This window comes from Nelusetta ayraudi, unplaced genomic scaffold (assembly GCF_046127955.1).
Source record: "Nelusetta ayraudi isolate G7.1 ecotype Tasmania unplaced genomic scaffold, CSIRO-AGI_Nayr_v1 ptg000052l, whole genome shotgun sequence".
NCBI classification, from domain to species: Eukaryota; Metazoa; Chordata; class Actinopteri; order Tetraodontiformes; family Monacanthidae; genus Nelusetta; species Nelusetta ayraudi.
In genome coordinates, this window is record NW_027466102.1 from 2,479,764 (window position 1) to 2,504,304 (window position 24,541).

Sequence of the window (24,541 nt, forward strand, 5' to 3'; positions counted from 1 at the left end):
TAAAATATCAACATCGTTTTGGCTTTTAACTAAAACAATGACATCATCTGCATAAGCAGATAAAACAATGTTGCTATTAAAACCAGGTAAAACCAATCCATTAATATTAAAACTTATTTTTGAGAGGAGAGGTTCTAGGGAGAGTGCATAGAGCATCCCAGACAGAGCACAGCCCTGCCGGACGAAATGAGACCAGTGTCAATACCCAATGAGCTGGAGACCTCCAAAACATCCAGAATTAGGTAGACGTTGTCTACCATGGACCTGCCGGGTACACAGTAGGTCTGGTCCCGGTGGATGACCTGCTCCATGGCTCTTCCCAGCCTGGAGGCCAACGTTTTGGACAGTATTTTATAGTCCACGCAGAGAAGGGACACCGGGCGCCAGTTCTTAATCTCCTGCAGTTGTCCTTTTTTAGGAAGGAGAGTCACCACTGCTCTTCGACAGGAGAGAGGGAGGGAACCACTGTCCAAGCTTTGGTTCAGAACCTGGAGCAGGTCAGCTCCTAGAATGGCCCCGTACTCGTTGTAGAATTCAACGGTGAGTCCGTCGATCCCCGGGGATCTCCGTCCCTGCATGCACTTCAGGGCAGCCGTTAATTCCTCCAGCTGTAGAGGGCGGTCCAGCTGTGCATTGATGTCAGCTGACACCTGCGGTAGAGCTCTGAGAAAGTCTTCCTCCAGTTCAAAGTCTTCCTCATACTCCGACGAGTAAAGCTGGGAGAAGAACTGTGTGGCTCTGCTCCTGATCTCGGTCAGCTCCTGCCCGGTGTCCGTCAGCAGGCAGTGGATGGCCTTGTGCTGTCCATTCTTCCTCTCCAGGCCGAAGAAGTAGCCAGAGGGAACATCCATCTCCGAGATGTTCTGGATCCGGGACCGGACCAGCGCCCCCTGTACCCTTGAGTCCAACAGGCTGGCTAAGGCCATCTTTTTGGAGTTGAGGACTTCAATGTGTCCTCGATTTCCTGTGGAATAGCCAAGCGCTTCTAATTCCACTATTTCACTCTCCAGGTCTTTGATTGATCTACATGTATACTGTGTGACATTGAGAGTGTACTGCTGACAGAGTAGTTTAATTTGTACTTTTCCATGGTCCCACCACTGGCTAAGACTACTAAAATCAGATATTTGATTTTTAAAACCACACCAGAAAAATTTTAAAACTTCTTTAAAACCTTTATCTAAAATCAAAGCAGAATTAAAATGCCAGTAGGCGCTCTTTGGTAAAATATTTTTTAGTATGACATCACATAAAACCAGAGAGTGATCAGAAAAAAACAGATGGCACAATCCTACAATCTTTAAAAACATTAAAATGATGCTTAAAACAATAAAACCTGTCTAACCTCGCTAGAGAGACCCCGTTCTCTCTCAGGTGGGACCAGGTGTACTGACGACAGTCTGCATGCATCCTCCTCCACACATCCACCAGGTCATGGGAGTAGACCAGCTGCTTCAGAGTGTGCTGGGAAGCTGGATGTGGCTCTGCGTGGTTGCGGTCTAAAAACTCATCTTCAGTACAATTAAAATCCCCGCCCAAAATTAAAATATCCTCCGAGCCGCAGCTGTTTAATTTATTATTAACAATTTCTAAAAACCTCTTCCTCTCTGCTCCATGGTTTGGTGCATACATGTTCATAAAAAACAGATTAAAACTGTGGAGCTTGGCTTCGACCAGCAGGCATCTCCCCTTCACCACCTGTCCTCTCTCTCCTTCTCTCCATCCTCCACCGAGGATGGAGAGAACTTCTTGGAGAGGAGGATGCCCACTCCTCCACTTGCTGTGGTGTTGTGGCTTAAAAACACCCTGCCCTCCCACTCCTTCTCCCAGCACCCCTCAATACTTGGGTCACTGTGGACCTGTTGAAGAAATAAAGTGTTCAAGTGCTTTCTTCTTGCTGTGTCCAACACAAGTGCCCTCTTTTTTGGTTCTCTGGCTCCATTCACATTGAGCGTTCCAATTTTTAAAAATATCCATGTTTGGGATTAAAAAATAAAAAGCACAAAAATTAAAAATAAAATAAAAGCACAGATAAAATGATTTTTAAAAATCATCATTTTAAAAATGTATTTCTTTTCGGACTCGTATAAGGTGCTTTTTTAACCTGAAGATTTCTTGCTCAGTTAAATCTGATGAACTTTTGTTTTTTATTACATGCTTGGCAGACAGAAAAAAGGTGACTTTGTCAGGAAAGTGCATGTCAATGTTCAGGTTTTTAACTCCTTTTGTTTTTTGCAAGAAGCTTTTTATCATCTTTGCTGAATAAAAATGTTTTTCTCTATTAGCTAGAGGTGTTGTTAAAACTATTTGTGAGAGCGACAATTCGCTGCAGACCGATATGGCGCCCTCACTGTCACTGCTGTCTTCAGCAGCAGCTCCAGCCCCCAGTCTACCAGTTTTCCCTCCCCCCTCATTTGACACTGTCTGTTTCCATTTGCTGCGTCTCTGAGACGCAGCAGGTTTCCATTCTGGTGTTTCAAACAGACCACCCGGTTTTTCAGTCACACAAGACCCACCACCAGTTTTCTCATCCACACCACCCCGTGCTTCTAACACATCTCCACCCACTATCATGTCCTCTGAAGGATCTTTTTCTTTTCTTTTTCCCTCACCCGTTTCCCTCACCTCACCCGCACCCAACTCCGCTACCTTCCCTGATTCCTCCACTTCACCTGTCTCCCTCACCTCATCTGCTTCCAACACCCCACCATTTTCCCTCACCTCACCTGTCTCCCTCACCACACCCGCACCCAGCTCCGCTGCCTTCCCTGATTCCTCCACCTCACCTACTTCTAACCCCGCACCTGATCCCTCCACCTCACCCGTCTCCCCTCCCTGACTCCCTGACCCACCTGTCTCTCCCAACTCACCCTCTTCCATCTCCTCGACCTCTCCACCTTTGTTCTCTCTCACCTCCTGCTCCTTCGCTCCCTCTACGACCCCCCCCCCGTATCTCCGGAGTTTCTCCGTCGTGGAGCGGGGACGGGCTTTCCACTCGGAGCTGCCGCAGCCGCGACTGCCGCTCCGCCGACCGGACCCGTCGCGTCAGCACCCGCCCGGTTCGGACAGGCTCTGACGAGGTGTCCCTCCGCCCCACAGCCGAAGCATTTTACCTCCGATGATGTGGCAATGAATGAATCAATAGTTGAACTCTTCTGCCCTGTTGTTTAATATCATGTATACTTGTCGCCGGTGTGACGCCACAAGGCGAAGCAGCGGAGATTTACACCCAGAAAGCAACTTTCTGATCGGGGAGCCGGGACAGTTTCTGGAGCAGGAACTCGTCGCTGATGAAGGGGGGGACGTTGGACAGGGTGATCCGGGCTGCCGGCTGTGTGAGCGGCTGTAACGCCTCGAACAGCCCGTTCACCGTCACCCCGGTCTCCACCAGCAACTTTACCTGCTCCACCCTCTCTAAAAACAGGACCACAGCTCGGTTCATTCGGGCTGCCGACTTTACCGAGCTGTGTCCGATCCGCTCCTCCACGGCTAACGCTACATCTTCCACGTTGCACGAGGAGCCGGCACCTAGCTTAATGCCGTGCTTCCTCAACAGGGAGAAGAAGAAGAAACTATCCAAAGAAGAAGTCAGCCATGAAGCTCTCTGGACTGGGCTGTATTAAGGTCAGCATCAATACACAATGGAAATAAATGGCTCATGGCACTCCAACAAGGTCGTGGACATGACTTTGATTGTTCACTCACAACACATCTTCTCCACATTTGTTCTAAAGTGCACATTCTGCTGAGGGAGGAGGGGCCACTTCACATTGGAGTGCTTTTCCAAAAAATGCACTAAATTCACCAACATTTCAGCACAGTGACAAACACAATGGAATGATGGAAACTAAACCACACACATTGCATCGACCTGCCATCAGTCTATGCAATGTATGCTCGAAATCAAAGCCATCAGCAAAAGGCCATTCAAACATAGCACAGATATAGATAAGACAGACAGCTGCACACTCAACACATAGTCAGTGTTCAGCATTCAGAGGATAATTAACACTGTCACCAAATGTCAACAGCTGATATATATTCAACATTTCAGAGCAGCCCATAGTGTACAAATAACTGTGATAGCAGCGACTGTATGAAGTGGTAATGACTAGAACAGCTGAATACGGCCATTTCCATGTTGCTCAGCAAAACGTTTTCCAAATGTATCTCCAACTGATGCTTTAGTGCCTTTTGAAGGACTGCTGAGTGCAGCCAAACTCCATGCCACAATATCTGATGACTTTCCACCACCACTTTCAATAAGAGCCACTAGCCTACCACAAGGAAAATAATGCACAACGCTAAGACGTCCAAATGTAAAGAAGTTCTAATGGTACGTTGCGGCCCAGTTCAAGCACTGCTAGTATAACTGCTATATACACAAGTCACTTTGTACACTGTCTTACAAAGTCCTGCATTGGTGTGGTTCCGTGTTTCCCTGGTGACGTGAAGAAGCCGTACCGAGGTTGCAGAGCCGGGGAGTCCATCATAGACAATCCACATCATCCACTGCACAGCGCCATCTCCAGGCAGAGGAGCAGCGTCAGTGACAGACTGCTGTCAATGTCCTGACACACTGACACACTGAGGAAATCATCCAGTGTAGATGATATATTTCTACATAGAGTGACTCACTGTCATTCACTCACCATCACATCTGGAGCCAACTGTTGGCTCTCTCATTCCAGCAGGAAATGATTGATCAGTTCATCTTCATCATGTCTCAGTATCAGTCCAACACACTCTGTGTTGACATTGAGACCATATGTGACGGAGAGTCTGCTTCTCATCAGCAGTGAATCCATCATCTCCACTCAACAGCAGTGAATGTCTCTGATGATGCGTTCAAGGACTGAAGTGTGAGTGCTGACTTCTGCCGTCTCTTCTTCTCTCCTCAGATGGAAGTGATGTGTTCATGTTGAGGGAGGATTACTTGGTCCTGAGGATGGGGGAGGGCTCTTCCAGAGTGCAGCCAGTAGGGGGCATTGGAGGCTCGGCCTCCTTGTTGTCCTCAGGAGCTGACAGGAAGTGTCACATCCCTCAACAAGTGTCCGGTCTCATCACTTCAGGGAGAAACAGGTGCAGCTCTTCAAAGAGGAAATCACATTTTTCTCACATGTAGTTCTGTAAAGAGCCGCCAGGGGGCGCCCTGAAGTCAAAACTACCTTCTCCTCTAGACTTTACAGAAAAATTAACACACGCTGAAAAAAATAACACATTGATTAACAGGCAGATATTTCAGACAGGTCACTCTATAATATGTCAATAAGAAACATAATGTGTTCAAATGTGGCCTTGAACCTTCAAACCTTCCTATGACGTGTCGGTCCTCGAAGCTCCCAGTTCTGCCACTGAGGGACGCTGTTTGACCAGTTTTTGTTTGTTTGGTTTTGTTTGTAGCCACAATGCAACCATCAGTTGTATCATACTGGGGAGTTGATCTTTCTGCCCTGCCAACAAGACATTTCCAGCAAATAGAAAAACTACGTCAACATAATAATAATGCTGAAAATAAATCAATCCAGATTGAGACAACAGCGAGGCTAAGACTCTCCAGACAGGAGTCCAGCATGTGGATGGGAAGTGTGAACAGTGTGTAGCAGTTGAATGTGTGGAAGATGTGGGCAGGAGAGGAGAAGAGGCTCCACGTCGCCTTTGATTGAGAAAATCTACTGAAGAGTGGAGCTGAAGGAAGTCTCCAAGCATTGCTTTGACTTTCTACACAACACACAATTCATAGGAGCACCTTTTGATTGTCTTCAAGGTTACAGACCGAAGGTGGCGCTAATGCTCCCTGTAATGGGAAGCAAACTGACAGGTAGTATGTGACAAGAGGAACACACACACATATATGTGCTCTCTCTCTCTCTCTCTCTCTCTCTCACTCACTCACTCACTCACTCACTCACTCTCTCTCTCTCTCTTACACACAGTATCATGTGACTTCCTGGAAGTGTGGGAGCAGTTGAGGCGGCTGGATGGGAGGAGCCACAATGAGCAGCAGAAGCAGGAAGAGAAGCTGAAAGTTAAAGTTGTTCTGTGTCAGGCTTCCTTTTGAGGCGACGCAGCAGCAGCAGCAGCAGTAACAGCAGCAGCAGCAGTAACAGCAGCAGCAGTAGTAGTAACAGCAGCAGCAGTGTGAGTGAGCGGTGCAGCAGGGTGAGTCCTCACTGACTCAATGATCCTCATTCAATGTGATGAAGTGATTTCAGTCTTGACTTTTTTAAAACTCCTGACTGTGTTGAAGGTTTATTGTTCATGTTTTCTGGAGTCTGCTTCAAAATATATTGCAGATGTTATTTTTCCCTAGGATGAAAAGGGCTGTCAACTGTTTTTACCTTCATTCTATGTTGGAAAAAGTCAAACTCAGTTCATTTAATTTCTACACAGGCTGTTTATGCGCCATGACTACTGGACTTTTTGGCCTTTTCACAGAGTGTAGTGTCATTCCAGGAAACAGTGTATCAGAAAGACTGATCAGAGCAGCAGGAATCCTAACAGATCAACAGCAGCTCAAAGTCCAAGTCCAAGGTGCCACATTGAATGTGATGTCAGTCAGCTGAGTTATTTCCTCTTGTCCCAGTCTCTGCAGTGGAGGAGAGTTTTAGAAGACACCAAAGGAGTCGCACTGGATTCATTCAGTGACAACAAAGGCTGCTAGGATTCTGATGATACTTCACACTTTCAACCTGTTGAAGGTTCAAAACTAATGTTGGCTGCAATTCCTGCTCATTAAATACTTTGTGCACTTTTCTCTACTCTAGATTGTGCGTCCACATTGTAGAGTGAAGAGCTGAGGACTGTTTTGATCTCTGTTGCATGAGAAAGAAAAAACTCCAAATCACTTCATTGGATTGATTTACTGCTGATGGATTCTTTTATTCTATACACACCATTGATGTTCCATGTTGACTGAGTTTCCATTTTTTACACTGTGTCATGTGATTTCAGGGAACACTGATCGTGAACACTATCAGGGAATCCAAGGATGTAAAAGATAAGGAGAGCAGCTCAAAGTCCAAGTTGTTCTCTGGGAGGCTGCATGTTGAGTGGAGACAGCAGCAGCAGCAGCAGTAACAACAACAGGAGCAGCAGCAGCAGCAGCAGCAGCAGCAGAAGCAGCAGAAGAAGCAGCAGAAGCAGCAGAAGAAGCAGCAGCAGGAGCAGCAACAGGAGCAGCAGAAACAGCAGAAGAAGCAGCAGAAGCAGCAGAAGAAGCAGCAGCAGTAACAGCAGCAGCAGCAGCAGCAGCAGCAGCAGCAGCAGCAGGTGAGTCGTCAGTGAGTGAAGAACTCATGAAATGTGATGTGAGTGGACACCAGCAGTCGTGTGTCTGCTTGATCCCACTGGGAACTGTGGGGGATTCTTCAGACTGCAGCAGTGAAGTGTGGATGTTGAAGGAATCCTCGTTGACACTGACTTGATTGTACAAAAACAGGTTTGTTACAAAGAACTCAAGCATCAATCAGGCGCCCAGGAATCCTGAGGCGGTTGTGTGTCCAGATGTGTACAAATTCACTCACAAACTATCAACCTCATTAGAACGGTAAGAACATCACCTTCTCATACACACGTCACATCATGATGCACATTTCCTTATAAGGAGGACACAGAGATAAAGGTGAAACAGGAGACGAAGGGATGGGAAAGTTACAGACAGAGTGGGAATTGTTGTCCAAATGCTCTTCCTAGGGAGTTGAGATGAAACTATCCTGGGGAATTAGTGTGATACAGAGACTGCGCTAACAAGAGGTCTGTTTGTCTTATCAGGCAAGAGGCCTGTAGGAGTAGGACCAAAGCTTCAGACACTACAGAACTCTGTGTTTCTTCCTGTTCTCTCTGTCTGAAGTGGAACGCACTGGGTTCTCAGCTCACTGTCACACTTGATGTTCCACCTCAGACTGACTCCAGGACTCAAGATGAGTCTTCCAGTGGAGCAAGAGGAGGACAGAGCAAAGTCTCCAGGGTCCAGTGGGGTGTCTCTGAAGAGTGACCGGTCCATGCCTCACCCTCTAAACTTCAGTAATGAAGCTGGAGCCTCTAGAACACAGTAAGGAACCAGGCTACCTGTATTATATGAGGACTACACAGACACTATTAGTCAGATTTAAAAAGCTTTGAATAATTTAGAAAAACTTTAATCTGACCAGAAGACTGAAACAAACTTGATGGGAAAATCATTTTTGTTTGCAGAGTTGTTTCCAAGACACAGAGACTGAAGTCTCCACGGTCCAGTGGGGTGTCTCTGAAGAGTGACAGGTCCATGCCTCACCCTCTAAACTTCAGTAATGACGCTGGAGCCTCTGGAAGACAGTAAGAACACTAATGTCCTTGTTTCTAAGTCTAATTCTAGTTTGATTTGTCAGTAATAAATTCCTCAGAAGGTGAAAAGGTGTCAGATGTTGTGGTCAGTGGTCAAGAGAAGATAATCTTTGACATGGTCACATTCATCATGTTGAAATGCAGCAAAGCCCTTCTGAGACTGAACTTTATGCAGTGGCAGGAATGTTTGATGCTCTGTCATAAAGTGCAGCTCAACTCCACCGAGATGAATTTCAATCCAAAGTTCAGTGCAATGTGACTCCACTGTCCCTGTCTGCTGAGAAACAAAGGGCCAGTTCCACAGAAACACTGCTCAACCAGAGCCCACCAGGTGTCAACCACACCAGATAGAAAATATACATTTGATAGAGGAATATGTCATCTAATAATATATTAGATGATGTGACAAGACCAGCCTAGAAATCAGCTACAAAGCCATGACGGGCGCAACATGGTGGCTAAAGGATGGCATCATTAACGGCTGCACTCCATTCTTTGTGGCTCAAATTGTTTGATTGTGAAGCTGCATGAAGGGATTGAATTTAGGAAACAGAGCAAAAGACAAGAAGTGATTTGTGAAGAGCCCACTAGGAGGCCAGCAGGCTGTCAGTTAGTGTTGATGGAGACAATGATTCCATCCAACTAATGATGGTGTCAGAAAAACAGCTGACAAGTGATGGACACCAACAACTGATCCAATCAGTCAAAGCCAAAGTGTCTCCACAGGAAGACAGAGGGGAGTCCTGGTGGTGAGGAGCAGCAGCTGCTGGAGCTTCTACAGCAGCAGAAGATTAGTCTGGAGAGGAGATGTGAACGTGTGACTGAAGGTGAAGAAGCAGGAAGTCAAACCCTCCTCAACAGCATCTACACTGAGCTCTACATCACTGAGGGACTGAGTGAGGAGGTCAACAGAGAGCATGAGGTCAGGCAGCTGGAGACCAAGAAGACCAAGAAGACCAAGGAGAGCCTCCACGACCGTCCAATCAGGTGCACCCAGATCTTTGAAGCCTCACCTGAGCAGCAGGGACTCAGAGTCAGAGTGGTGCTGACCAACGGCGTCGCTGGGGTTGGAAAAACCTTCTCAGTGCAGAAGTTCACTCTGGACTGGACCCAGGGCCTGGAGAACCAGGACCTTCATCTGGTGCTTCCTCTCTCATTCAGGGAGCTCAACTTGGTCAAAGAGCAGCACTACAGTCTTCTGGAGCTGCTCCATGTTTTCCATCCAACGTTAGAGAAGCTCACAGCAGAGCAGCTGCATGTCTGCAAACTTCTCTTCATCTTGGACGGCCTGGATGAAAGCAGACTGGCTCTGGACTTTGAGGACAACCAGGTGGTGACTGACGTCACTCAGAAGAAGTCAGTCAGTGTCCTGCTAACAAACTTGATCAGAGGAGATCTGCTTCCCTCGGCTCTGCTGTGGATAACTTCCAGACCTGCAGCAGCCAATCAGATCCCTCCGTCATGTGTGGACAGGCTGACAGAAGTACGAGGCTTCACCGATGACCAGAAGGAGGAGTATTTCAGGAGGAGGTTCAGAGATAGAGAAGATGTGTCCAGCAGGATTATCTCCCACATCAAGGCCTCCAGGAGCCTCCACATCATGTGTCAGATCCCGGTCTTCTGCTGGATCACTGCCACAGTTCTGGAGAGCATGTTGAGCTCAGAGCAGAGAGGAGAGCTGCCCAAGACCCTGACTGACATGTACTCACACTTCCTGCTGGTCCAGACCAAGAGGAAGCAGCACAAGTATGGAGGAGGTCCACAGGAGCTGACGGAGGCTGACAGGGAGCTTCTTCTGAAGCTGGGCCAGTTGGCATTTGAACATCTGGAGAGTGGAAACATCATGTTCTACAGTGAAGACCTGGAGAAGTGTGGTCTCAGTGTGACTGACGCCTCTGTGTACTCAGGAGTTTGTACAGAGATCTTCAGAAGAGAGAGTGTGATCTTCCACAAAACCGTCTACTGCTTCGTTCATCTGAGCGTCCAGGAGTTTCTGGCTGCAGTCTACAGCTTCCACTGTCACACCAACAGGAAGATGACAGGAGATGGTCACTCTGGAGAATCCCTGGATGAGTTCTTGAGGAGGATGATGGAGAAATCCCTGAAGAGTCCAAACGGTCACCTGGACTTGTTTGTTCGCGTTCTCCATGGACTCAGTCTGGAATCCAACCAGAGACTCTTAGGAGGCCTGCAGGGTCTCACTGACAACCATCCAAGAAACTTTTGGAGGGTCATCAACAACCTGAAGAAGATGAACACTGGTGATGTTTCTCCTGACAGAAGCATCAACATCTTCCACTGTCTGCTGGAGGTGAAGGATCAGTCAGTGCATCAGGAGGTCCAAGAGTTCCTGCAGTCAGAGAACAGATCAGAGAAGAAACTCTCAGCCATCCAGTGTTCAGCTCTGGCCTTCATGCTGCAGATGTCAGAGGAGGTTCTGGAGGAGTTGGACCTCAGCAAGTACAACACATCAGAGGAGGGAAAATTGAGACTGATTCCAGCTGTGAGGAACTGCAGGAAGGCTGTGATACGTTTAGGAAGGTAAGTAAACACTGTGTGTGTGTGTGTGTGTGTGTGTGTGTGTGTGTGTGTGTGCTCTTGGTGTTAGCCACCCTGCTATATCAGCAGCTCCTCTAGTCACAGGGTGGATCAACATCAGCAGGTCCACGTGTGGCTGCAGGTCTCCAAGAAAACAATGAGTGAAACACTGAGTGGTGACTTTTAGCAGCAGGCTGTCAACACAGGGCTAGCTCAGCTGCTTTGTGGTGGATGGTGAGTGGAGTGAAGCTGTTCCACTGGAGTCCAGGATGGAGATGAAGATGTGACAGTGGCAGAATGAGGAGCTTTGATCAGTGTGAAGGGTTCATGCAGACAGTCAATCAACACAATCAACACATTGAACACACAAACACATCACATCCTTCCTTCATTTTGATGATGATGATGATGGTGGTGAAGATGAAGATGGTGATGATGGTGTTGGTGATGAAGATGACGATGATGGTGGTGGTGGTGATGATGGTGTTGGTGATGAAGATGATGATGATGATGGTGATGACGATGATGATGGTGATGATGATGATGATGATGATGATGATGATGATGATGATGGTGATGATGATGGTGATGAAGTTGATGATGGTGATGAAGATGATGATGATGACGGTGATGATGATGATGATGATGATGATGATGATGATGATGATGATGATTTGTACAAAGAAAAATAGGCTCTATAGGGAATTTATCACAAGTACAACAATTCTCAAAACACAGTGTCATCTATTACGAGATTGTGTAAAATAGATTATTATGACTGATGGTTGCAAACAGACAAAGATGCATCAAGGCTACATGGAGTTTGTTCAACTGCATGATCAAACACCACAGTAAAATTGACTTTCCTCCATGTTTTGTAAAAAATTAGAATTTACTTCTTGAAAATGCAGAGCAAATTGCTAATGAGTGCAATGGTTTTTTGTTCATGTGGGCCCTAATTTAGCAAGGACAATTAAAAATGTAGACAACAAGTATGATTTTGCTTTCATAATTCAATGTTCCTGAGTGGGATTTGTGAGAGCGATGTACTAGAAGTGGTTTGAAAGTTGAAGAATGAAAAATCTTTCCATGATAATAATATAGATATGTTTCTAATAAAGGAAGTCATAGATTGTCATCAAACCATTGACCTATATGTGGAATTGATGGTTTCAAAGAGGGATTTTTCCTGATCAGATGAAAATGGCTGAGGTGGTTCCAATCTACAACAATGGTGATAAACACATCATATCAAATGATAGACCTGTGTCATTGCTTCCTCACTTTCCCAGAATACTAGAAAAGTTGTTTGTCAATAGACTGCATGATTATATGGAGCAGTATGAGTGATGAAGTGACCATCAATATAGGTTTAGCAGTAACCCATCAACAGCTTTAGCAGTGATGGAATGAGTAGAAAATAGAGTTCCAGCCATAGACAACAAACCATATGCTGTAGGTGTCTTTGTGGATTTATGGAAAGCGTTTGACACAATGAATCATTCTCTGCTTCTGCAGAAATTGGAGCCTTGTGGAATTAGAGGTGTTCCGCTACACCGGATAAGAAGTTATTTCAATAACAGCTTGAACAATACTGTGTTATTCCAGCTAATCTTATGGACTGTATAGGAGAGGCAAGAATCAGCTTGGGCTTCAGCCTGCTGCTTTTTCCTTCACACAGTTGTTATGTTTTTGTTGTTGTGAGTCTTTAGAATGTGCACATTTGTTTTGGAAGCTTCTTTTTTATTGTTGTCAGTTGATTGCACAAGATTGATTGAATTTATACTGTCAACCAACGTCAACTATTCAATCATTCATGATGAAGAAGATGATGATGATGATGATGATGATGGTGATGATGGTGATGATGATGATGATGATGATTATGATGGTGATGATGGTGATGATGATGATGATGATGATGATGATGATGATGATGATGATGGTGGTGGTGATGGTGATGATGATGGTGATGGTGATGGTGATGGTGTTGATGATGATGATAATGATGATGGTGATGGTGATGATGGTGATGATGATGATGATGATGATGGTGACGATGATGATGATGATGATGATGATGATGGTGACAATGATGATGATGATGGTGACGATGATGGTGGTGATGATGATGATGGTGGTGGTGGTGGTGATGATGATGATGATGATGATGATGATGATGATGATGATGATGATGGAAGCAGCAACTTCTCACTCTGCTCTCCTTCATTGCAGATATAGGGCTGAACTCTCAGAGCTTCAGTGTGCAGTGGTGTCTTCAGCTCTGCAGTCCAGCCCCTCCCACCTCACACTGCTGGACCTGAGTACCACCATCCTGAAGGATCTTGGAGTGGAGCTGCTCTGTGCTGGACTGCAGAGTCCAAACTGCAGACTGGAAGTTCTCAGGTCAGTTCCTGCTTTCTACTGGTGGACAGTGTGTGTCAGCAGATGACAACTGGTGTGTAACGCTGATCAGTGTGAAGACTTTGAAGCAGATATTAAAGACTCATCTAGACAAAGTGGATGTTGTTGATATTTTCATGTCAACAATCTGCAGCCAGAAAAGACTTTGGATGGTGGAAGAAAGTGTGGAAAATGTCTCCAGTCACTTTGGAGCTCAATGGAAGTTGTTGATTGGTGATGAAGGTCACATGACTGAGCAGAAGATCCTGTGAAGAAATATCAGGCAGATTAATAGTGCAGCAGTATTTCTTCATCTTGTCCTTTGAATGTGTTTGACTTGTAACGAGACTCTGATGACTGAAAACAGCCACAAGCACACAAAGGACTCACTGATTATTTTCCATCTTCACTGCTGATTGGCTGCACACTGACTGACACACTGCTGTTGTTATTGTGTTGACAACCCACTGGCACAATGACTCCTTTGAGGGAATGACTCAGTGATCCCAACAGCTGCACATCTGGATCATCAACAGGGAGAAATGACTCTTAATATGACATTTACACCATGGAAGAAATGAAATATTGATTCTTTATTCAGGTTGGAGAGCTGCAGTTTGTCAGAGCTCAGCTGTGATTGGCTGCTCTCAGCTCTGAAGTCCAACCCCTCCCACCTCAGACACCTGGACTTGTGTGAGAACCAGCTGAAGGATTCATCAGTGAAGGTGCTGAGTGGTTTTCTGCAGGGTCCAGACTGTAAACTGGAGACTCTGAGGTCAGTTCACCCTCTTCACTCTACAACTTGTATCACTCTTGTTATTGTTGTCATGATTTTCACTTCACTGCTGTTGGAAATTCAATTTGCAGTCACTGGTTTGTGTTTGAAATGAGTGAAACTGGGTCTAAAGCAGGGGTGTCAAACTCATTTTAGTGTGCGGACCACATAGAGGAAAATCTATTCCCAAGTGGGCCGGATCAGTTAAATCTACTACAATCTACCCAGTATTGTTTATAATATGATTGACATTTTCTGGAATTGTGTCTGAAAGAGGTTCAGTTGTGTTTCAATGCACAGTATTGTTGGCTCCTTAATTAGTGAAGAGGTTTGGCTGGTCAGAGCCTCACAGCTGCTTTGATGAGTCTCACTTATCTTCAGCTTTTCGTTTTAACCACATCATTTAAGAGGATTGTTGGACTCTAAGTTCTTAGAATTAAGGGTGAGTCAGTGACGGAGGCTGTGTGAGTCAAATGCAGTGACAATGAAATAACCTTTACATTTACATGCAGAGTGGTGAGGGTCTCCTCTCTGAGGGTCTCCTTTGCTCCTCTCCTGACTGCAGCTGTCAAGACTGCCGCGTGGCTCAACTCTCGCTGACAGTGTGTAAAATCCTGCCATCTGGTGGTCAGATTCCAGATTGCAGCACTCATTCACTCACCCTCTCTCCCTCCCTCTCTTTTTCTGTAGTTGCAGATTCTGAAGTCGACATTTCACTTTGATGTTCAGAGTGATGACACCCTGGAAAAACGCTCCATCATTATAAACTCTCCATCATTTATTCTTTATTCAGGTTGAAGAGGTGCAGGTTGTCAGAGCTCAGCTGTAATTGGCGGCTCTCAGCTCTGAAGTCCAACCCCTCCCACCTCAGACTCCTGGACCTGAGTAGGAACCAGCTGCAGGATTCAACAGTGAAGGAGCTGAGTGGTTTTCTGCAGAGTCCATACTGTAAACTGGAGACTCTGAGGTCAGTTCACCCTCTTCACTCTACAACTTCTATCACTCTTGTTATTGTTGTCATGATTTTCACTTGACTAGGCCCTGTTGCAGGAAACTGGGATGAGGGATTAAGCCGGGATATCTTGGTTATCTTGGATCAATTGATGTGTGATCTGGTTGCACAACAGTGGGATAGGTGGAAGTGAGATATGTTCTGCTAGAAGTTACCATGGAAATGTATTGTGTGGAGTGAGCTGCTCCAGACCAGGCTGAGTTCCAGGATCTATTTCATCCTTGTCTCAGTCAACAGTCACCACCAGTGGAAAGCAGTGCTTCTTCCACTCAACACTGCACATTGTTATCACATTCACCTCCAGCCACTGTCATTATTTCAAGCTTTGGAATCATTTCATTTCAATCATGATAGAGAAATGAGTTGAGATCATGTTGCAATCATTGGATCATTTCTAACATGACTTCTACTTTGCCATGCATCCTATACAAAAATACACATCCCATAGAAAGATTAAGACACATCAAAGAATAACATGAGCTTGTTGTTGTGACAGTGGACGGTCCTGTCACTATGCCTCCAATTGATCATGCGCCCTGGCTGCTTGGCCAAGGGAAGATCCCTTTGGCTGAATACTTGGTGTGCATGACTATGACCTGGGAGTCTGGGCTTCCAAGCCCGCCCAGGCCGTCTGCACCGGCCCATATTTTATTGAGCTTTGAAAGTTAGAGAGTCTGAATCCCCGTCCCAGGCGCAAATCCTCATGGAGGCTTATGAGGAGGTCAAAGATGGCCAATCCGTCAATCCCAGCTCCATAACGGGGGTCTATGGAAGGAAGCCGCGTGCATGGCGCACTGATCCAGGATAGCTTTCACCTGGCTTGATGAATCTGTGTCCTCTCATCCTGGATGGCTTTTAGTGCAACCCATGAAGCCTGGACACACGTGTTGTGGATTGGTTGAATGCTGAAGGCTTAGTGACTCATCTTGGATGACGCAATCCTACTTTGGTGTAAGGGGGCCCAGACAGCAACATCATCAAGAGCCAGTAATGAACTCCGCAGTGCAGCACTCGTTCGCTCGCCCTCCCTCTCCCATTTTATAATGTAGTGTCAGATTCTGAAGTCGACATTTCACTTTGAGAGTGATGACACCCTGGAAAAACTCTCCATCATTATAAACTCTCCATCATTTATTCTCTATTCAGGTTGATTTGCTGCAGTTTGTCAGAGCTCAGCTGTGATTGGCTGCTCTCAGCTCTGAAGTCCAACCCCTCCCACCTCAGACTCCTGGACCTGAGTGTGAACCAGCTGCAGGATTCAACAGTGGAGGAGCTGAGTGGTTTTCTGCAGAGTCCAGACTGTAAACTGGAGACTCTGGGGTCAGTTCACCCTCTTCACTCTACAACTTCTATCACTCTTGTTATTGTTGTCATGATTTTCACTTGACTGGGCCCTGTTGCAGGAAACTAGGATGAGGGATTAAGCCGGGATATCTTGGTTATCCTGGATCAATTGATGTGTGATCTGGTTGCACAACAGTGGGATAGGTGGAAGTGAGATATGTTCTGCTAGAAGTTACCATGGAGATTTATTGTGTGGAGTGAGCTGCTCCAGACCAGGCTGAGTTCCAGGATCTATTTCATCCTTGTCTCAGTCAATGGTCACCACCAGTGGAAAGCAGTGTTTCTTCCACTCAACACTGCACATTGTTATCACATTCACCTCCAGCCACTGTCATTATTTCAAGCTTTGGAATCATTTCATTTCAATCATGATAGAGAAATGAGTTGAGATCATGTTGCAATCATTGGATCATTTCTAACATGACTTCTACTTTGCCATGCATCCTATATAAAAATACACATCCCACAGAAAGATGAAGACACATCAAAGAGTAACATGAGCTTGTTGTTGTGACAGTGGACGGTCCTGTCACTATGCCTCCAATTGATCATGCGCCCTGGCTGCTTGGCCAAGGGAAGATCCCTTTGGCTGAATGCTTGGTGCGCATGACTATGACCTGGGAGTCTGGGCTTCCAAGCCCCGCCCAGGCCGTCTGCGCCGGCCCACATTTTATTGAGCTTTGAAAGTTAGAGAGTCTGAATCCCCGTCCCAGGCGCAAATCCTCATGGAGGCTTCTGAGGAGGTCAAAGATGGCCAATCCGTCAATCCCAGCTCCATAACGGGGGTCTATGGAAGGAAGCCGCGTGCATGGCGCACTGATCCAGGATAGCTTTCACCTGGCTTGATGAATCTGTGTCCTCTCATCCTGGATGGCTTTTAGTGCAACCCATGAAGCCTGGACACACGTGTTGTGGATTGGTTGAACGCGGCTTAGTGACTCATCTTGGATGACGCAATCCTACTTTGGTGTAAGGGGGCCCAGACAGCAACATCATCAAGAGCCAGTAATGGACTCCACAGTGCAGCACTCGTTCGCTCGCCCTCCCTCTCCCATTTTATTCTGTAGTGTCAGATTCTGAAGTCCACATTTCACTTTGATGTTCAGAGTGATGACACCCTGGAAAAACTCTCCATCATTATAAACTCTCCATCATTTATTCTCTATTCAGGTTGATTAACTGCAGTTTGTCAAAGCTCAGCTGTGATTGGCTGCTCTCAGCTCTGAAGTCCAACCCCTCCCACTTCAGACACCTGGACCTGAGTCAGAACCAGCTGCAGGATTCAGGAGTGAAGGTGCTGAGTGGTTTTCTGCAGAGTCCAGACTGTAAACTGGAGACTCTGAGGTCAGTACTGGTTTGGAACCAGTGGATGATGGTTTCAGCACCAAACACAGTTCATCACACATGTTGAATAAACATTGAACTGAAGGTTGATTCATATCAAAATGACATCCAGATATTTGAAAAATTCATTCTGTTCATGTTTGAAGTTTAAAAAACAGGTCATCAGTGGTCATGTGACCAAACATCATTTCAACACACTATAGTTTTGGACTGAGGATTTAATTTCAAGGTGACATTTTCTGTAGTGTCAGATTCTGAAGTCGACATTTCACTTTCAGAGTGATGACACCCTGGAAAAACTCTCCATCATTATAAACTCTCCATCATTTATTCTCTATTCAGGTTGAGGAGCTGCAGTTTGTCAGAACTCAGCTGTGATTGGCTGCTCTCAGCTCTGAAGTCCAACCCCTCCCACCTCAGAGAGCTGGACCTGAGATGGAACCAGCTGCAGGATTCATCTGTGAAGCCACTGATGGATCTTGTCCACAGCAGAGACTATCAACTGGAGAGTGTGAGGTCAGTACTGGTTTTGAACCAGTGGATGATGGTTCCAGCACCAAAGCCAGTTGATCCCACAGCAGAGGTCCAGTGTTCCCAATCACAGTGTGAGAGGAGGATGGTGACGTCCAGCTGCTCCTCATTCATCCAACATCTGCTGCCAAACTGCTTCTTCTCTCAGTTCACCACTCAATTATTGATCAGTTCATCTTCATCAGGCCTCAGTATCAGTCCAACACTCCATGGTCACATGAACTTCATATGTTCCACACTTGACATGTGACTGACAGTCTGCTTCTTCTCACCAGTCACTCCATCATCTCCATCAACAGTCAACGTCTCTGTGATGATGCGTTCAAGGACCGTGAGCCCTGACTCCTGCTGTCTCTTCTTCTCTCTACAGGTGGAAGGATGAGGGTGGATGAGGAGGAGAGTGAAGAGGAGAGCCCCATCTAGTGGTGGCTGACAGAACTACAACCAGTGGATCTAAAAGGCAAGCTGGATGACCTTTGACCCCAGTGGAGCCTGGTGGCTGGCGGACTGCTTCTCCCTACAAGCTGCTGTGGTTACTGGGAGAGACGTCCCAGAAGCCACTGGTGGACCTTGCAGTGCCACATATGGACTCTTGCATTGTACTTGGCCTTCCAGTGAAGCACTGTGTGAGCACTGGAGGTCAACCATGACTGACTGCTGTCCTCCTCTCTGGACACCACAATCTGAAGTGAATCAAAACGTTTGGAGGCCATTAATGAAATAAAACATTTGTTGATCTTTTCTTTTTTTTTTTTTTTCAAATAAAAGGTTGTGACAGAATAATCTGGAGTGAACTGACCAGAGGATAAAGGTCAGAGGTTTGACAAACTACAAAGCCCATAATTTATGAGATTATTTTCTTTAATCAAGTCCCACCGCTAATAAATATATATTTGTATACGTACCCATCTCAGTCCATCAATGTTTAATGCACCTTTTTTCTTGACCAGTATCATTAAATCTCCACCTGCTTGTGTTGCATGTTTAGGTAGATTGACGTGTATGTAGATCTATGTTAGTAGCTTCAATGTGCTATGAAATGTGGCATCTTCACCAACTCACCTCAGCAACAATCACAGTTGTTGCTTCTTCATGTTGTTCTTTGATTTCTTGTTGTTTTATTTCTTTAGCAGCAATGAAGCCCACACCACATACATATTCATAATATGTATACAGCGTAGGATGATCCACCGTCTCCAGTGTCGGGACAGCCTTCTCATTGGCTCTTGGGGTGCCAGGCCCCACCCCGTCCCCAACCTTCAACTAGTGGATTTACTTCTTTGACTTTAGTTCAGGTTCAGTTTTTCCTTGTGGTTCTTGTTTGGTTCTGATCGTCTTCGTCCTCCCTCCAGAACTTCGTCTAGGACTGATTGGATGGTTCTTGGGGGTTCTAAGAGCTAAACACCCTACTGGTTCTGGATGGTTCTTGATGGTTCTAAGAGCTAAACACCCAGGTGGTTCTGGATGGTTCTGGGTCAATCATAGGTAGGAAGAATGTGAAGAGGGAGCGCAAGATAAATGTTGCAATGGTGGGAGACAACACAGGGTGACATATGGTGGTTGCCAAGCTATAGACAGAAGGCAATAAAAGCAACTCCAATAAAAACAGCCAGAAACTGAAGCTATGCAGAGGCAGTGAAGAGAGTCAATGAGCAAAGAGGAAGAGAGGAAATGATTGAGGTTAAACACAATGGAAGACAAGAAGGGGATGAGGCGTTAGAGGTTGGAAAAGTACTTTTGTTGATGGCCTACATAATAAAGTGTACTGATCAAGTCAAAGACAAAACAGAGGAGATGAGAATAATTGTAAAGGGGGCTGAAAAGTATTTGGGAATGAGGGAGGCATCCTGGGAAGATATTAGTAGAAAACTGGAGGCTGACAAGAAAGCAGGGGGAGCAAATGAAAAGACAGACTGATTCTATTACAATGCAACACTAGAAGTCTAAGAGCAAATGGTCAAGAGCTAAAAGCTTTGATTAGAGACTTTAAGAAAGCAGCAGACATCTGCTGCATTCATGAAACATGGCTGAAAGCAGTATAGGATTGGACCATTGAAGGTTCTGATAGTGTGCGTAGAGGTAGAGGAGAGGCAAATGGTGGTGGGTGTATAATGTTGATGCAACAAGATACACAATGCAGTGTGGTGGGGAGAGGAAGGCAAATGGAATATAGAGTCATTGAAATTTGGGCAAAAGAGGCAAATATCAAAATAGTTCATTTTTATAATGCAGCTAACAGTAGGTGGTCAGAAACCTTGTAGTGATGGGCATTCTGGCTCTTTTTAGAGAACCGGCTCTTTTGGCTCGGCTCACTAAAAAGAGCCGGCTCTTTCGGCTCCCAAACGGCTCTTCAAAATGTTTGGTGCCTAAAAGAATTTATTACCAACAGTAATAAAAGATAATGCGTAATATGAATTACTAATGTAAAAAAAGAAACATGGACTATATCAAATGTTTAATATAATATAATGTTTTAAAATATGTTTTAATATAAACACACCTTTATTTATACACTCTACAGAGTGATAAAAACTAAGCAAGTGCAAAAAACAAATGTTTAACTATTTATAAATGAACTTAAATAACTATTAACAATTTTAAACTTTTAGTTTTTTACTACTAAACACATTTAAAGTCAAACAACATAAGCTTACAGAAACTCACACAACAAAATATGAATTAAAATGTGTAAAACAAAAAGAAAAGAAATCAGTATTCAGATAATCTTTGAGGGGCTGATCCTGTTTCTTCTCTCTGGAAATATCTGCCCTGTTTTGGAGAAGATTCTCTCTGTGGGGACTGATGTTGCTCCAATGCACAGTCTCCATGCCATCACATGTGTAAGGCGTGGGTAAATTGAAGCCTGAGTTTCGTCAATGTAATTAAAAATGTGTCTAGATTTTGCTGCGTTTCCTGTTGCCACTCATTTTCTCAAGTTTTTTTTTTGTTTGTTTTTTTACCTTTTCAGTCCATTTGCATTGTGGCCTCTGCTCTTTTTCTCTCTCGTCATGAGTCTCCGTCCCTCCTATCGTCTTTGTGTATCATCTGTGTGTGTAACTCTGAGAGACACCCAAATGCAGACAAAATGGCGGACATGGGCGCCGCCATTACTCCAATCCCTTAACTCAAGACCGGAACTCAATCCCTTAACTCAAGACCGGAACTCAATCCCTTAACTCAATCCTGTTATGTCTGAAAAACAACACAAACCTAACACTGTGCAGTTATGTGCAATGTTCGATGTTATAGCGTTACAGGTGCTGTTATCGTTATGTAATGCCTGATTAAGAGTTCGGCAATTGTCTGATCAAGCCTGTTGATGTGTGAGGTGCGAGAGCAGAGTAAAGAGTGTGAGAACGTGACAACATTGTGCAGCGTCTTTCCTGAACCCTAGTTGAACACAATATTGGCGACAAGGATGGCTGATGTTTCTCTCCGTCCGCCGCCCCCATTTCTGGAGTTACCGGGCGAGCCTGCCGTGCCCTGGACCCGCTGGCTGCACTCCTTTGAGAACTACCTCGTAGCTTCGGGGCTCGACGCGGTGAGCGACGTCAGGAAGAAAGACCTATTGCTGCACTGCTTGGGGACTGAGGGCCAGCGCGTGCTCGAGACGTTAGTGGATATAACCGATCTGTTGTCGACGTACGCTGCGATTGTGGGACGTCTGAAGGACCATTTTGCTGCCCCTCAAAGTGCGCTCTTGCGGCGTTTCATCTTCCGTCAGCGACGTCAGCTGCCTGGCGAGTCCGTTCAGCAGTTTGTGGCTAATCTATGTGGACTGGCCGGTTCATGCAAGTTCGGCGCGCTGCAGGACGAGATGGTGCGCGACCAGTTGATCGAACACACGAGCAATCCCAAGGTGTGCGAGACACTCCTGCTCGAAGCGGACGACTTGACACTGTCTAGGGCGCTCACCATCTGCCCAGGCCGGGTCAGACGGCCATGCCTCCCAGCCCCAGTCTACACCAACCATCATCCATCACGTGAACTCTGATCCAGTGACTTTCAAATCATGCACTATTGAACTCAACGGGGTGTGCCTACCACTGCTCTTAGACACTGGTGCCAGTGTGTCCCTCGTGAACTTTGACACCTATAAACGTTTTTTTAGCTCCCTGCCGCTGTCCGCGTCGTCTGCTTCCCTCTGCGGCTGTGGCGATTCATCTATTGACCTGGTTGGCTCTCTTAAGGTGGCTGTACGCTACGGGATGAAGCTCCTTCCTGGTGTCACCTTCCACGTCGCACGCCGCGGCGCCAACCTGATGGGGCTTGACTTGTTCTCTGCCCTGGGCTTCTCTCTATTGGATATGGAGGGGGCGGCAATCCAGACTGTCACCACATCATGGCAGCAACGGTGGCCTTCACTGTTTGAGGGTCTGGGCTGCCTCACTGCCTTCGCTCACCAGCCACTCCTCGACCCGACAGTGAAACCGGTCATCCAACCTCTGCGCCGCATCCCACTGGCTCTCTGTGATGGGGTCACCACAGAGCTGAAGAAACTGCTCGATGCTGGAATCATCGAACCTGTGGACGCGTCACCTTGGGTGTCTAACCTGGTGGTGACTACGAAGAAGTCGGGGGGCCTACGCCCCTGCGTTGATCTACGAGCAGTAAACAAGGCGGTCATTCCTGATAAATATCCACTGCCCACGGCTGAGGAGACAGCTCAATTCAATGGATCTGCCGTGTTTTCCAAACTGGACCTCAGGCAGGGATACCTCCAAGTTCCTCTCCACCAGAGCAGCAGGTACCTCACAGCCTTTGTGACGCACGCAGGGGTGTTTCAATACACCCGGATGCCCTTCGATCTAAGCTCGGCCCCTAGCTGCTTCCAGAAGATCATGGCCTCTGTGCTGGCGGGCATACCGGGTGTGGCCATTTACCTCGACGACATCGTCGTGCATGGGCCTACTACTGATGTCCACGACAAGCGACTCACCATGGTCTTTGCAGCCCTTTCAAAGCACAAGCTGACTCTCAACACCGAGAAATGTGTCCTCTCTGCCTCATCCGTCAAGTTTGTGGGTTTTCATTTGTCGACGCACGGGGTGACTCCACTTCAGGGATGCCATTCAGGCCATTCCCGAGCCCAGCTCAGCTGTTGAAGTGGCCTCGTTTCTTGGCATGACGGGCTACTACCTGAAGTTCCTTCCTCACTACTCTGAGACAACAGGCCCCCTGCGTGAGCACCTTCGTAAGGACGTGCCATGGGTGTGGTCTCCAGCCTGCAGGGACGCTGTGCACAGCCTCAAAGCCCAGTTGACATCACCGCCGGTGTTGGCACATTTCAACATATCCAGCCCTACCTTCGTGACATGTGATGCGTCAGCAACAGCGGTAGGGGCGGTGCTGTCTCAGACCCAGGCCGGGGTGGAAAAACCTGTGGCTTTTGCCTCCCGTGCCCTCAACCCGACTGAGCAGCGGTATTCGGTGGGGGAGTGTGAGGCGTTGGCCTGCATCTGGGCCTGCGAACGGTGGCATTTCTACCTCTTTGGCCGCAGCTTCACCATCCGCACTGATCACCAGGCCTTGACCACGCTGTTGTCCACATCTGGAACAGGCCACAGGCCTCTGAGGCTGCACCGCTGGTCTGACCGCCTCCGCCAGTATAACTTTGAGTTGCAGTTCACACCAGGCAGGCTGAATGTGGTCGCCGACCTCCTCTCTAGGTCTGTCACCTGCCCAGCCCCACACATGGACACAGAGACTGTGGAGAAGGACATGATCCTGATGCTGCACTCACCTCTCCAGGCTATTGTGTCACTGCAGGAACTGAAAGATGCGTCTGAGGCGGACCCTGTCCTCTCCCAAGTTCGCACCTATATCCAGGATGGCTGGCCCCACAGGGTCCCCGAGGAGCTGTTGGGGTTCTCCCGCGTCAAGCAGGAGCTCCCCTGCTGGAATGATGCCTGTGTGGCACGTGGGCTTAGCACGGTGGTCCCAGGTGCTCTCCGTGCGCGTGTGTTGGCTATGGCGCATGAGGGCCACCTGGGCATCGTGAAGCTGAAACAGCGCTGCAGAGGCCTGGTATGGTGGCCAGGAATAGACAAGGAGATCGAGGCCTTAGTCAGGGACTGTTCTGCCTGCCTTGTGAGTGGCAAGACGGGCCATCAGGCGCCACCGCCCCTGCAGCCTCTCTCCTGGCCCTCCCGCCCCTGGGAACACCTACAGTTGGATGTTTGCGGTGAGATCCATGGGGTTCCCCATCACCATCGGTTTTTGGTGGTCGTCTACGACCTGCACTCCAAGTGGCCTGAGCTCATCCCTAC

The 24,541-nt window shown here is 46.8% G+C and overlaps 1 protein-coding gene across 2 annotated transcripts in view; it reads left to right on the plus strand.

The window, feature by feature from the left end:
• The first annotated feature begins 6,255 nt into the window (after positions 1–6,255).
• Positions 6,256–24,541, plus strand: part of LOC142896230 (NACHT, LRR and PYD domains-containing protein 3-like) — a 135,844-nt gene continuing 117,558 nt past the window's right edge. Inside the window, exons 1-9 of one of the 2 annotated variants that reach the window (XM_076037779.1) lie at positions 6,256–7,272; positions 7,904–8,053; positions 8,197–8,316; positions 9,052–10,866; positions 13,099–13,269; positions 13,868–14,041; positions 14,835–15,008; positions 16,200–16,373; positions 17,568–17,741. In XM_076037779.1, coding sequence (XP_075893894.1) covers positions 7,046–7,272; positions 7,904–8,053; positions 8,197–8,316; positions 9,052–10,866; positions 13,099–13,269; positions 13,868–14,041; positions 14,835–15,008; positions 16,200–16,373; positions 17,568–17,741 — 3,179 coding nt within the window. In that variant the 5' untranslated portion in view covers positions 6,256–7,045. The remainder of the gene's footprint in view (positions 7,273–7,903; positions 8,054–8,196; positions 8,317–9,051; positions 10,867–13,098; positions 13,270–13,867; positions 14,042–14,834; positions 15,009–16,199; positions 16,374–17,567; positions 17,742–24,541) is intronic. The other variant, XM_076037780.1, reaches the window with a different exon arrangement.